The sequence below is a fragment of the Nymphalis io genome, chromosome 3 (genome assembly GCF_905147045.1).
Source record: "Nymphalis io chromosome 3, ilAglIoxx1.1, whole genome shotgun sequence".
NCBI lineage: Eukaryota > Metazoa > Arthropoda > Insecta > Lepidoptera > Nymphalidae > Nymphalis > Nymphalis io.
Window position 1 is genome coordinate 7,646,646 of NC_065890.1, and position 14,837 is coordinate 7,661,482.

A 14,837-nucleotide genomic window follows, 5' to 3' on the forward strand; every position below is an offset into this window, starting at 1 on the left:
ACCGTGTAGCGTAATATATATGTAATTTTTTTGTGTTAAAGTTTTCTTTTCTTGTTTATTTTACGCTATTGACATTCAAAGGTGATTGACTACGAAATTACTAGAACTCTAGACGAATATTTAATCTGAATGTCACGAATGCTATTTAGATTTCAAAATGCAAATGGTGTTTGTGTAAAATTTTATACTAATGAATTCATACTTTATCTGAAATAACGATGTTATCTATATCTTTAAATTAGAAAACTACTACAAAAATGTTAAGTTGAGTTGAGTTTAATTAACTATTTATGAATTGATAATAATTTCGTTTTAGATAAAATCATTGCGATCAGCAATGAAATTGGTCATTAAAAATTAATAAGGCACTAAATCAATACTTTCTTGTTTTAGTTTGCAAATATGTCTGTCACACGGGCTGCGAGAGTAAGGTATGTATTAAGACCTAATTAGTTGATTACTTTGAATCACCGACGTCGCTAATTAATCTACTTTATCTATTGGCTGACTATTTAAAACGAGTAAGTGGGATTGGAACGTTTTATGTCTTTTTTATTTAAAACGTTCGCACAAAAAATTCCATAAATATTTTCACAAGTTTTTTAGTTAATGGTTTAATGACGAAGGCAACGATCTGATATTTTTCTATTGTTTGCTTATGAAATTTTACTTATGAGAAGGAAAAAATGTGTGGTTCAAATATGTTTTTTTTTTGTGTTTCAAATTGTTCTCTTTTGTTTATTTAAATAAAAAAGTTAAAAATTACAGTAAAACTTGAAAATATTGGGCTAAGCAGCTTATGTCTCCTATTAAGAAGGTTTAGACTTATTCCATCAAGATACTCCAATCCGAGTCGATGGATACAAATGTGGCAAATTTGTGTACGAGATATTATTTAAAAATAAATTAAGCACATGAAAAATCAGTGGTGTTTGTTCCGGATTCGAATCCGCAATCTTCGCTTAAGATTTACGTGTACCATGAGCAATTTCTGAGTGTAATTATTATTTACAAATTATATAACAATACTATCTGAATCTAACATTCCATAGTGTAGAGAATTTAGTTGCAATTCCCCTTTGAATAGCTATTCTAATAGCATACAAGGATATATCAAAATTTAAATTACAATTCGTAATCCCCTGACAACAGACTTATTTTTATTAATAAATGTAAACCATCGCCTTTTGGAAGCAAATATACAACCTATAGAAGAGATCTGATGAGTCCTGATCATAGCCGGGAAATGCAAATAAACATAAAAATGCATGTACGCCACATGATCGTCGCTCAGGTGTTTTATCTGTCGAAAATTATAGTCCTGATAGTTCAAATCATTATTAATATTTACTGACCGGAACAAAGTTCTTTTAAAAACCAATAACGGTTTTGTTCTTGTGGTGCCATCTGTTTAAAGCTATAGCTGTTGTAGATCATTCACGGAATAAACACAAACGCTTGCGCAATATGTTACGAATGTGGTCTAGTGTTTTAGTATAGGTCCACTAGATGGCGCTCTATACAATAATAACTGTCAACTGACTTTTCATTGAATAATTAAAATACAGGTATACATATGGGTATTAGTTTAAGTGCAAGGTCCATTGGTTTAACAAGTTTTATAGATTGAGATATTACATAGTTTTTAATATTGGTTAAATGGTTATTACGTTTTTTCCTTATATACTAATATTACAAATAAAAAGGTTAAAAACTGTTTTAGTTAAATACTGATATTTTATATCGAGTTCTATTTCTTCAGACTTGTAAAAATGAAAATCAATCGATACAAACGAATTCCATACTAAAATATAATATTAAGTACCTATAGAACTAAATAGTAGTTTCATTAGATTAGATCAAAAATAAGAATAGGCACATACTTTAAGTAACATTTTTTTTGTTAAATTACGCAGGCTCTTTTGTATTTTATAATTATTTTACTTTTAATTCATAATCCTTTTTTTGTCAAAGATTTACAACATTGAGACTTGAAGTATTCGTATTGTATACGTTTCAAGCAAATATCTCAAATGTGAATGAAAATGATGCTTAAAGTTTATTTTAAATTATTCATAGAATAGCGGAAATATCAAACTCTAGTCCACGTTTAGCCAGCAGCGGAGTAGATGGCGATCAGCCCCCGTCCACTCGTCACGTTCCCATTGTTCCCCACTTATTCTAAATTGGTCACATTGTACAAAATATTATTATAATAAAGCATGATATTTTATTATGTGCTGCGTTTAATTTATTGCTGGTGAATGATAATAGTTTAATTCAAATATTGTCTTATGCTTAGATAAGGATACTAAGGTTAAAATAAATTAGATACAGTTTAAAAATCGCTTTTAAAAACAAGCTTTCATTTTTAATCACTAAGTGTAGTACTTATGCTAGGTTATGCTATTGTTAAAAGCACAAGCAAAAGTAAACGCAAAAATTCAGCTCAATCGGTTAAGTAGAATGGCCTTAAAATTCAGTAGCAAAATTGATCTTCACGTACTAAGTTTTTTTAACGTGGTTGTTTTATCTGTGATTAATTTTTGCTTTTAATTATTAACTATTTACTACATTCTTAATAAAGCGTTTCAAAAAATTTATCATAGATATTTTAAATGAAGCAGGTACCGCGCGCTATGTTACATAGTTGTGTCAAAATCATTTGATGCATTCAGGACAATTCTTTGCAACGTAGCTACGTACAAATAGAACGAATGCATTACCTTTTAACAAAAAGAGAACGTTAAAAAAGGCTTATCTTCAATTGAATAGAAACTTACTTCTGGATTTTCTTTCAACGCGCATGAAAGTTTTGCTGAATGGCTTTTAATGGGATTTACCTGGAAAATCGTCCGGGAATTTAAACCGAACATGCAAGAGCGATAGTAAAATTACCAATCACGGCTAATACAAGCAAAACTTTTGCTTTGGTTTTTTTAAAATAATAAAATAGAATACATATGTTAAAAAAAATGTTTCACCTTGTAACTTTAAAACGAAGAAAAAACATTAATTTATAGTAACCGGATAGTACGGCCACCTTTGTATACATAAATCTATTTTAGATAAAACACATATGCATGGCTAACATTTTTACTCCAACTTTTACGTAAACAAGATATCTGATTAATTATAATCGACTAATTATTTTAATGAATTTTAAGTCTTACTTATATTAATAAATATTCTATTAATTAACGGTTTTGCCAGTGGTGTTCGTAATTTATATTGTATAGTATTTACTAATTTCGATCTTTAATATATTATGTTTTGCTGATATTGTCTATCGCGTTAAACGTCAGATCCCGTGGACCCAAGCGTGATTATATATAGCCTACCCTTATATTTATTATACCCTTGAGGAAAGTTTTATAGTTCAATATTTGAATTGAGCTATCAAATGCAAAAATAATCATTCAAATACGATTAGTACTTCCAGGGATTAGCTCGTTCAAACAAAATAACAAACGAACTCTTTAGCTTTAGTACATTTGTATAAATGTTATAAAATTTTACACGAATAACTTTTTTAAAGTCTAAATGACATAATGTAAATCGTGGTTAGTAAATAATATTATTATTATATGAGTATATCATCTATACGTACAAATGTATAGATAATCTTTTACACTTTTCATTTGAAGTTTCTAGATGTAGAATGATAAAAATTCGATCGAAATATCCTAATGAAGGAAAAAAATTCGGTTTCGACGACTATACTTTAAGATCAAAGAAAATTAAAATTGATAGGTTTGCATTCGTACTCTCCTCTATCAAATTTTGTAGAGACAAATATTCGGAGGTTTTTGATATTAATCACTTGATTTATTCATTTGTGATCTATACCACGGTCTAATTACTTGGTGCTAGGGCTTTGTGCAAGCCCGTCTGGGTAATACCACTCACTCATCAGATATTCCACCACAAAATAGCAATACTTAGCATTGTCGTGTTCCGGTTTGAAGAGTGAGTGAGCTAGTGTAACTACAGGCACAAGTGGCATAACATCTTAGTTCCCAAGGTTGGCGCATTGGCAATGGCCAATGTCTATGGGCGATGGTGACCAATTACCATCAGATGGTCGTCATTTGTCCGAGCGCCTAAATATATTATAAAAAAAATTAAGTATCCATTTTCATAGTGGATGAGATACTTGAATATAGCTTTATAAATACAAAGAAGTTAATTTAAAATGTATTATATTAAAAAAACAGTTTTGGGCAAAGGCCTCTCCTCGAGAAGAATTTCGTGTGTCTTCTATTTTTGCCCGCTTACAAACGTTCTCTATACGTTTACGTGAAACGTATCACAGTGTTTATAACATATTTTATATAAACTACTAACGATAAATTAAAATGCATAATATGACAGAGACGATTTGGAAGAAGATCCTCATTGATTAGATGTCTAACTAAACTTCTTTTTCAATAAAAGTTTTCTACAACTAGGTTGACTGGCGGCATCTTTTGCTAAATTTTATTTAACTTCGTTTCAACTTTTACTTCGAATCCAAATTTGCATTTTAAATCTGAAATGTTTTTGTAAGTGACAAAGAACCTTATCCGTCCCAATATACTGTTAGACGGTATTTTAAATATTAAATGTTTTGCATATATAAGACAGAACATTTTTTATAAAATTGTTCATATTATGTCGAAATGATTGTATTTTATTTTATCCTGCAGAAATCTGATACATTTGCATTAATCGAATATTTTTATTTAATGGTGAATATAAAAACAATAATAATAACTTATAAGAATTGAATTATAAAAACAGCATTATAGCGAAACACTATATAGAAATATTATACGTAATTGATTCCGTTATTTACTGAATAATATATACATAATTTATATAAAAAAATAAGTGATCGTTTCTAATCACGCATATTAAAGCTTACTATCGAGAAGTTTTAGTTTTATGAAGTATATCGGTTATTAGGAGCTCCCAAATGTATTTTGATATTGATAGTCAGGGATCACGAACACCACTTACAAGACCGTTACTTACTCTTTAAATGTAAATTGGATCGTAAAATTCTCATAAATTCTACTCGAAGTGTAGGAGGACGATTCGTTTTTGTATTTTTTATTTATCAACGATAAAACAATATGTCCAACAATAAATAATCAAAAACAGAAATAAACACAAGAGCTTTGCGATTATTCGCGATAGGTTATTTCGTGAATTGAACGAAATCTCGTATTTTTGCTCTTATTTCTCGCCGTGTGTGAGGTTCGACCGCAGCGGGACACCTCACTTCAAACAAATAAGATTAAAACCAAACTGTATGTACTATAAAATGAGTGCGAAATTTTGGAATTCCATTATATGGCATACACGAATTTCATGAATATTTTTATTCGTTAATAATGATATAAGTTAATAAAAATACTTTTAGAAATATATTGGACTATCAATACAAATATATCAGGTTTTAAAACTAATTCAATATTAAGCGCACTGCTATAGCAAATGTAGTTTAAATATGCTACAGTAAAAAACGTACCTACGAGTAGATTTGTGTATCTTCAAAGAGAACATCATGTTTCTTTAATTTATTATGCAGTATCTAAATGTGACAGCTTGTATGTGTAAAATATTATGTATACCTTACATTCACAGGAAAACTCGTAACTGAAAAAAAAGTTATTCGAATTTCGCAGATATACGCTCGTGTCCTCGCTAGCCACATCCATCCGACTTTGATTAATGTGAATTCGATAAATCGAATAAGATAAACCGGAATGAATTTCGAGCCCGCGTACATCACCCAAGTAATATAGTTAACAAAACGTAGAATGAGCGTGATTTAACCCGGTTTTTTGAGATTCCGCAGTCAAGCGAGGAAGTTTTTAATAATATTATTGTGTTCGTTCGGTGATATTCATAGTTGTCCATTTGTTGAAAAATGTGAATTTATTATTTAGCGAAACTTTAACTGTCTACGAGGTATTGTTATGTTTGTTTTAGTAATTGATGTACAACATTTAATCTTAATGTTTTAGTAAGATAAAGAAAGATGTAGTCATAAGGGTGTCATTGAGCGATACGCGAGAGCCGTTAAGTAGCGTTAACCATAGAGAAGTCAACGATCTTACTGTGACGTCATCGGGTACTAGAAATTAAATTTATAACCATTTTGTATGCTGTTAGTGATTTGAACAAGTATATATAAGCTATGTTTTTTCTTTATATATAAAAACAAAAATCAAATAAATCAATAAACGTAACGACTTTTTTTCTGATATTGACGCCATTATGCTGAATATATCTACTTCTGTATGAAAATGAATACAGTTACCACGATACGTACAGCATTTCGAGCTTGAACAAAGATTGCGAGTGTTTGGGGTGTGTGGGAGGAGGCTAGAATGAGCGGGGCCGGCATTACGCTTCACAACTCGCAATAGCGCTGCGCGGGTGCAAAATGATAATGAAGAGGACGTTTGGCCGCCGAAATTACTGAGAAAAGGTACGCGGATGCCACTCGAAAATTGTGAATGAATCGAACTTGAATGTTTTACAATTCAAAATATCATTGTGACATAATGCATTTATCACTGCGTTTATTTAAGGTACTCCAACAGCTTGTTTTTTACATTTAATACTATTTTACTCGTAAATAAATCCAAAATAGGAATACAAAGATTGTTGAAATTTTTAATGTTATTTTAAACTACAAGGTAATCTAATCTTTTAAAACTTTTTAACCGCCATAAAAAATGTAATTTTAAAACCACCACTGGGCATGTTAAAACGGCAGATTTTGAAGGATGTTCGTCACAAACTGAATTCCAAGCTGGCGAAGCCGCGGGTTTTACTAGTTGCTGTATAAAAAAAAAATGAGCATTTCATACCAAATTTTGCCAATTGCTGTCATATAAGTATAATTTGACATGATTGTTTGGAAATTACTTGAAGCTGTTTATCGAATAACGAACAGTGGCTCTTTCAAGTGCGATTAAAATAAACAAGACTTTTAGCATACAGACTATAAAAAACTACTTACTACTAAAAGATTTTAACTTAAAATCAGGAGAGCTTAAGTATTCTTTTCTTGTACCGCGTTGAAAGATATCCAGCCTTTTATTTGACAAGTGTGAAAAAATATGTATAATATTTTATATTAAATTGTTTTTCTTCTCGTCCAAATCTAACCTTTTATAATATTCTTCATTGCACCACCACTTTCGGGTTCTTTCAAACATATTTTAAAATATGTGAAATGAATAATCCAAGTTTCATAAGTTAATGAAATACAGCATTTATAATCGCCTGTCTAATAAAATAATTATAGTTAGGATTATCGTGGTGTTGTATGAAGCCAAAGTATTATTTTAAAAATAGATATTATTTCGATTAGATTGAAATCTCCCATGCAAAGTTTGATATAACAGTAATAGTTTTGCGGGCGTTGTCTACAAAGTGCCCAGACATTGATTTTTTTCAGCGAATACGGTAGAAGATTTTATTTACATAAATGTTTCTCTATTGTAGTTCTTATATACTTAGCTCTATCTATCCATATCAAAATTACAGTTCTTAGACATACTCGTACAAACTGGGTAGGGACCTTCTTCAATGCAGTGAGTGACAGTGTCTGGGCTAGGTTTTTAATCAAGTATATGGTGAGGTGAAGTTAATATATATATTTCCTCTTCGGATTGTCCCGTATAATATAATAGTTGGCAATTTTATTTCAAGTGGTCTAGAACGAGACAATCATAGATAGCTTTATGTAACATTGCAAAGCATGTAGGCATGCTAAGAGGATGGGTTTTCATCTACGATAGCTGGAAGCTGGTGTCGGGTGCTGCGGGCGCGGGTCAGGTGCAACGTTCTACGGAGTGCCCGCGGCTTTCGGCCAGTCTCGCGAATCAGCCAGGCCGAGCTGCCGACAGTGTCGACGCGCGCGCCGACCGGCCCACGCGCACGCGAAATTTACTTGCGCCTTTGTGGTATACATTCGCAAATTTTCATGTTCACACTAAATCCTTGTATAGTTACTTAGCGGCCGTCCTATAAATAAATTTATCTGCGGGCTCTTGTGTTGTTTGCTTCGCGAACTAGCGTTTGTAGTTGAAACGCTAATAAATAATTTACGCAAATGGGTTATCAAAATGTTTTTTAAAATATTTATTCAATCACATCTAATAGACATTAAAATAATATAGTTTTTAGCAGTACCAATTTTGTGAACTTCGTTTTTATATAGAACGTTGATTGCCTTCAATTTGGAATAAATTTAGTAAATATTTGGAATTTTCGCTTTACAAAAAAGTCTTCTTAATACATTTTTTATAAACCGCATATTATTTTGTTTAATGTCATTGAACTTTGATGGGTAGAAAAAAGATGTCGCAAGATCAGGTTTAGTTTGAAAAAAATCTTGTTAAAAAATGATAACAAAACTCAAACAACCATTGATGGTATAAAATGTTCGTGGAAAACTGAATGCACAAAAGGAATAATATATAGAGTTTAATATGCAATAAATAATTTCTTCCGCCTTGTTTGGTCGTTCTAACACTTTACTTATGCAAATGTATGCAAAATAGCTGTGGCTAACGTTCAAGGTGATGGCAATATATTATCGAGTAAAAATATTGACGATATCGTTGTAATCGCCTTTGACGATTGTGAACGATAAGTGTGTTATGTTTTTGGAGTTTAGCGATAAACCGCCTCATTGAGTCACGTATACCACTTCATAAGTTATATTTGTACAATTGTAGAATTATAACAATAGGCCTCATATAAATCTTTAATTTAATGATATTACATTTAATACATATTCAAAGACTCAATTTAACGCACACGGTAATAAGAGCTTAATGAAATTAATTGTCAATCTTAAAATGAGTATTTTATTTAAGATGTTTAATGTATTCCTTGCTATCAAAAGTTTAAGGGATTAATATGGCATCAAGCAAAGAAAATGAAAGTAAAAGACAAGTGTGTATGTCAGAAAAACGTGTGAAGTGATATTTCATTGATGGAAACTTTAAGAAAAAACGTTAATCAATCATAGAATCTAAACGTAAAAGTGAAACTTGTATTTGAACTGGATACGGTTTTTTGGTGAGAAATGTATCAACGGAACGGTCGACTCGGTAGCAGTAGCACTTCCACTTCATCGGGTAGCTCTGATCTAAGGGTATGAATTGAAAAACCTTTACTTTTATGTTTACATTGATACTGTATTCATTTACTCAGGAATAATTTAACCATTCATATTATACTATACTATACGATTTTCCACTTCTACTGAATATTTCCATAAAATGGTTTGGTTCAGGAAAAGTTGCAAAGTTCTTGATAAATTAAATTTCTACCTTCAACCGTCCCGTCATTAGGAAGGTCCAAATCTCGGCATTAACTAATATACTATAGACTATTATAAAAGATTGTATGGATATATGAATATATTATATTACTATTTCAAAAGAATTAGTAAAATATATCGCCATATGTTTCTAGTTGTTATCCGATATTTTAAAATTACTTAATCTCGTCGAATAATCTAGAAATACTCTGATAAGCTTCAATGTTTTAAAGATAAAAGTTTTCGTTGTTGAACAAGCACTGATTGTGCGTATTGTACTGTACTGTATTGCGTAGGTCAAAGAATTCTAGCCGGCCAGGGTCGCGGCTCGAGGAACGCGTACCTTACTGTATACTTACTTGATTTACTGCGACGTACATTGTCCACACACTGTTTAGAAATATCAAATATATTTTTAATTCGTAATGTTACATAAATTTCAATTATGTACAAAATAATGTATAAATTGCGTGATCGCGAGTATTCGATTTATCTTCCTCATTGACACGACCCTAAAGCGAGAACACAAGCACGCTAAGTTCAATAGACTGATATAAGCGAAGGCATTTTACCCTACGAACAAATAAAATGGCAAGAACACGACTTGGCTTTGAAATACGCGGGTCATACGACACTGACACCGGCGTCGGGTAGTTTTCTCTTGTGTCAGGTTCCCATCGGTGAATAAATGTCAGAGCTCAAACACGTCACTTGTCGTTATTAAAAATCTTATTTACATACTTTTCGGCTTCAAATGGTATCTTTAAAATTGAAATGGTACAACAGAATAACCCAACCTGCTCCCACACAATAAATACCATTATATACCATTCTGATCGTTATGAGTTTTATAGCGTAAATGATATTTTATGTTAACGTTCTTACAATTTACCAAAACCTTGTACGGAACATCCGACTATTAACTTCATGAAACGTTATTTTGTTATTATTGATGGACATTATCGTTTTTGTTACATTCAGTTTGACGTATCTTTGATAAAAATATTACACAACTGCTGTATACGAGGACGCCATTGTTTCTTAATATTTACGCTTGTGTTTTGCAGTGCAGCTTCTTTAAGTCGTAAAATTAATCCTAAAGTCAAAAGTGGAAACAGTGATTCAGTGTCAGACTATGCTTAGTTGGAATGCGCTTGCGCACGCTTAAGCTCGCCCGATGCTCGAAGGGCCCGAGGACTGATCTTATACGCATGATAGAATTCACCGCACTATTAATAAGCGGTTTAACTCGCAATTTGAATAATTATTAGCTTTCCAATTGGCTAAGCGTACACCTACATTCATAAATTAAAATTATATGGACAATAATAATCTCAATTGTATTTCAAAGGCGTGGGCGTCCATTCGACGCAAAAGGGCTTTACAGTATTTTAACCTTACATAATACTACTTAGAATTTTGGTGGATTTGAAACTGTTATTTATCCTTAAATATACTGTTTGATATTTTATCGGTTAAATGTAATTATATTTGTCCTTTACTTAAAAGCTAAGTATTTTTAAGACAACTGTGATGTGGGTCGAGAAAGAGTTCTTTTTTATAATGAAATAAAAAACGATATAAAAAACGGCTCTACTTTTTTTTTGTTTAAAATAATAAACTTGTTGTTGTAATAACACTGTAATGGACCTCTTATGGGCGTTATAACAGCAAATGATTTTTTTTACCTCTGCGGTCATTTTTGTTGTCACGTATCATATATCCATTCTTTTTACTCAAAATATAATGAATTTTGTATAAAATCAGCAAGCTGTTAGCTTATAATCAAGTTCTTCTGCTAAGAAAGATACACAAAAATATAAATTTTTCATATTAAATGATTTAATTGAATCACCGGCACGCCATGTCGATTTTAACGAGAAGAACCGGTAAGAAACTCGGTCGTTACTTGTACTCTTTATCTCAAATCAAATACATAGTAACTATAACCAAAAAAAATTATAGATATAAATCAGCAAGCTCAATCCTAACTCTTTTATAAAATCTATATATGCTCGTATTGTGTTACAGAATAAATGTGTAATTTATAAATGTTTTTTTTTTAAATTAGATTAAAACGTATAAAGCGGAACTAAAGTCTAATGAGTTCCAAGGTTGTCAGCAAGACCAATGCCAATATGTTTGTCATTATATCATTCCATATAATATTTAAAATATTCAATATAAAATCATGTTAAAAAATGTTACTAGTAGTAGAGATCGTACTGGAAAATCTTCTCCAGAAATATATCTATAAATATAATATTATATTATAATTGCAAAAGTCTACTAACTCTCTTTGTCTGTTACGCTTTCACGGCTAAATCACTGAACTGATTTTGATGAAATTCCTATTAAATTCCAAGGCCTTCCTTGGAATTGGCTTAGGCTACTTTTTTATTCTTCACACTTCTATATCACTTGGGCGAAGCCTCGTGCAAACTAGTTTACTATAATAGAGTCATTACAGTTGAAAACTGCATCAAAGGCAAGTAAAGCCGCTTGCAGAATCACAGAAGTATAACGTTTAAAGAATTTGTTCCATACATCTAATAAATAGTATATTGTAATATACGATGACTTGTACAAACGAACCGTTGTTTTGGCACGACAGATATAGATTCGACTAATGTTAGTTACGATATTAAACAAACGATTCGTTTTGTTTACTGATGATAGATTTGTCAATGAAGCGTAATCCTAGTTTTCCTGTATAAAACGTTTCGTAAGTCAATACATATAGGATCGACCGGGTAGTCATCTTAATTACCATTGACATAAGTTTGTTTTTCATTGAGCAAATCAACATATTTTATGCATATCGATACCGCTTTATTTGTAAATTAATTAATATGTTTAAAACTAAAATTCAAATGTAGATTATAAACATAAAATATTTAGAACTAAAAATAAACTACATAATGTTTGGTAAATAATTACTTCCTCGCTGCAATCAACTGATTGAGTGAACACGTTTAACACCTGATTGGCTGATGGTCGGATTAGATTGACACGACGCGCGCCGGCTGTACGTTGACTTACGTAATAAACAGAAAATTGGTTTATTAAATTTCATATACAAATTGTAACAGATTCTAAATTCTGTACATTTTTTTACACTCAATATTACCTTAATTATAAAGAGTCTATGTGTAGAGGTTATCATGGTTAGAGCACGATAATCTTAACCGAAGATCAACCGAAGGCGGGTTTCATGTTAATTTTTGTTTATAATCCATTTCGTGCTTTTCGATGAAGGAAGAGACCGCGATGAAACCTACATGATGGAACCTACATGATAAGATGAAATTCTGCCTCATGTTCTACCAGCTCACATTCGAGTAGATTGCTGGAATAAGCTCCAGACCTCAAAAGGAGAGCCTTTGCTTAACAGTGGGACATTTACAAGCTCCTCAACTGTTTATTCCTTTCGATTTCGATAAATGTTATTTCTATTCATATGAAAATAAAAATGTTGTATCCAAACAGTTCTAAGAAAAGTTTTGTAAATAAGACCTTTTTAAGTTACGCTATATTTAAATGTGATTGAATTGTGTAAGAATTGATGTGAGTCACGAATATATATTGTCTTTGTATGCATAAAGTATCCCTTGCGGAAACAAGCGTGGTTGCTTTATGGCGAGGCTTATTTCCGTCAAACAGTTTATCTTAAATCAATATTCTGTGAAATTGTGCAATTATTTTTTGAAGAACAATTTACTTCTAAGCATTATCAGTAATAAATTGTCCGTTTAATTTGAATTAGAAGTTCTGGAGAACGAAGAATTAGGATACATATAAGTTATTTAAAATAGCTAGATAAAAAATGTTTTATGAATAGCATTGGATAGGATGGATGTACATGTGAAAAAGTAACTTGGTACGATGTTTATAAAAATATATTGTATTTCCTATAAAACCTTTTTTGTAAACTAAGTCGGCTAAGTGTTGCTAGTGCGTTATTAATATGAAGAACAAGTTTCATAAAAATAAACTACATAATAAAAAGCAATAAAAAATATAGCTTACACGCAGCGCCCACGACTTCTGTTGCGCGAACTTTAACAAAGAGATTTAGAATATCGTTTAAAAATGGTTATAATTGTGTGACCTTGAAAAAATAAGCAAAACGGCCTCTTGAAGTGAATCATTTTAGATATACGCGTTTTTGATCACATGACTAAACTTAGAAAAATCATTTTAAATAATAAAGTCCGATTTTTAATTTGTTTTATTACATAAATTGTATTTCATTTAAGGCGATTCATATTTCTAGATTTTCATTTTAATTTCAGTGGCAGCTGAAAACAGTTTGTTTTTAGTAATGAAGTAGCGGATATTTAAAATGTCACTTAAATCCCTGCTACGTAGCCGTCTTCCGTGGAAGATTAATTACAGATGAGACCGGTCTAGGCACAGTGTAATTACGTTGCTGTTAGAAGTTCTAGTTTAAAGCCTCCTCGTCAAAGTGTTTGGAAATATAAGTCTGTAGGCTCTCGTGTTTAATTAACATGTTACACAATTTCGAACTTTTATACACTTTTTTATTACATAACTATATAATACAATTAAGTACTCGCAGTACTTTAACGTCTCATAAAATGAAAATAGTAGATTTAAAAATTTCGCGTTGCATTTCATTTCATGCATTAATTTAAGTTAATCACAGGAAAAGGATATAGCCTTTTCCTTTATAAGTTTTTGTAGCAATATCATTTTATACTAAACAACTCTTTTGTCAATCGAAACAGCTGCACAATATGCTCTCTGAGAATTTAAGTCGAACAGATATATTTATGACTAAAACAAAATATTCTAAAAGTAAACGAATCCTCTACGGGATTGTATGTCATTGTGACATGCTGCCATAGTTTTGTTAGTAATAATTAAATTGTATTTTATTATTATTATGAAAATGAACGAAATCCCAACGACTCTGGCTCGTAACTTTTTTCATTTCGTCGTTGTAACAAAACAATTTACTGTAATATCGGCCTCGAGCGCTTCCGAGTGATGTTTTGTTTGCTTTGCGAGATAAATATATGAAGAAACTTTGCTTAACCCCGTTAACTCGACCGCAGAAGGCAACAAACATTTGCACCAAGACTGCGTCCGCAGCTTCAGACCGCATGTTCACGTTAAATTTGTTTGATATATATTATTAGCTTTAACACATAGCCGTTGTAGTCATTGAAGCTATCCTTATTGAAATAGATTATAAGTTTCATATTATATTCGTATGAAAATCACGAATATCCAATTCGTGAAACAAGGCAAGGTCGTTCCAGTTATTTGCGGAATTTGTAATGAACGCCACATTAATTGGGTTACCTAAAAACGAGATGTCTTAAATATAAATCTTTTATACAGTCTATACAAAGTTTTAGTTGATGTAAGATTAAAATATTCTCTTTTACCGATGTTAGGTTTGTATGCAGGCCTGTCGGGGTGGGCACCACCCACTCATCCGTTATTCTAGCGCCAAACATCAATACTCTATTGC

At 31.4% G+C, this 14,837-nt stretch overlaps 1 protein-coding gene across 8 annotated transcripts in view; it reads left to right on the plus strand.

Annotated features, from left to right (window-relative positions):
* The window catches only part of LOC126781428 (tensin-1), a 101,222-nt gene that overhangs the window by 27,083 nt on the left and 59,302 nt on the right, over nucleotides 1–14,837 (plus strand). For 6 of the 8 annotated variants that reach the window (XM_050506399.1, XM_050506400.1, XM_050506403.1 and 3 more), the window contains exon 3: nucleotides 394–431. In XM_050506399.1, the coding sequence (XP_050362356.1) occupies nucleotides 394–431 (38 nt within the window). Of the gene's footprint in view, nucleotides 1–393; nucleotides 432–7,895; nucleotides 7,968–8,911; nucleotides 9,167–14,837 lie in introns of those variants that run through there. The other 2 variants (XM_050506407.1, XM_050506406.1) reach the window with 2 other exon arrangements.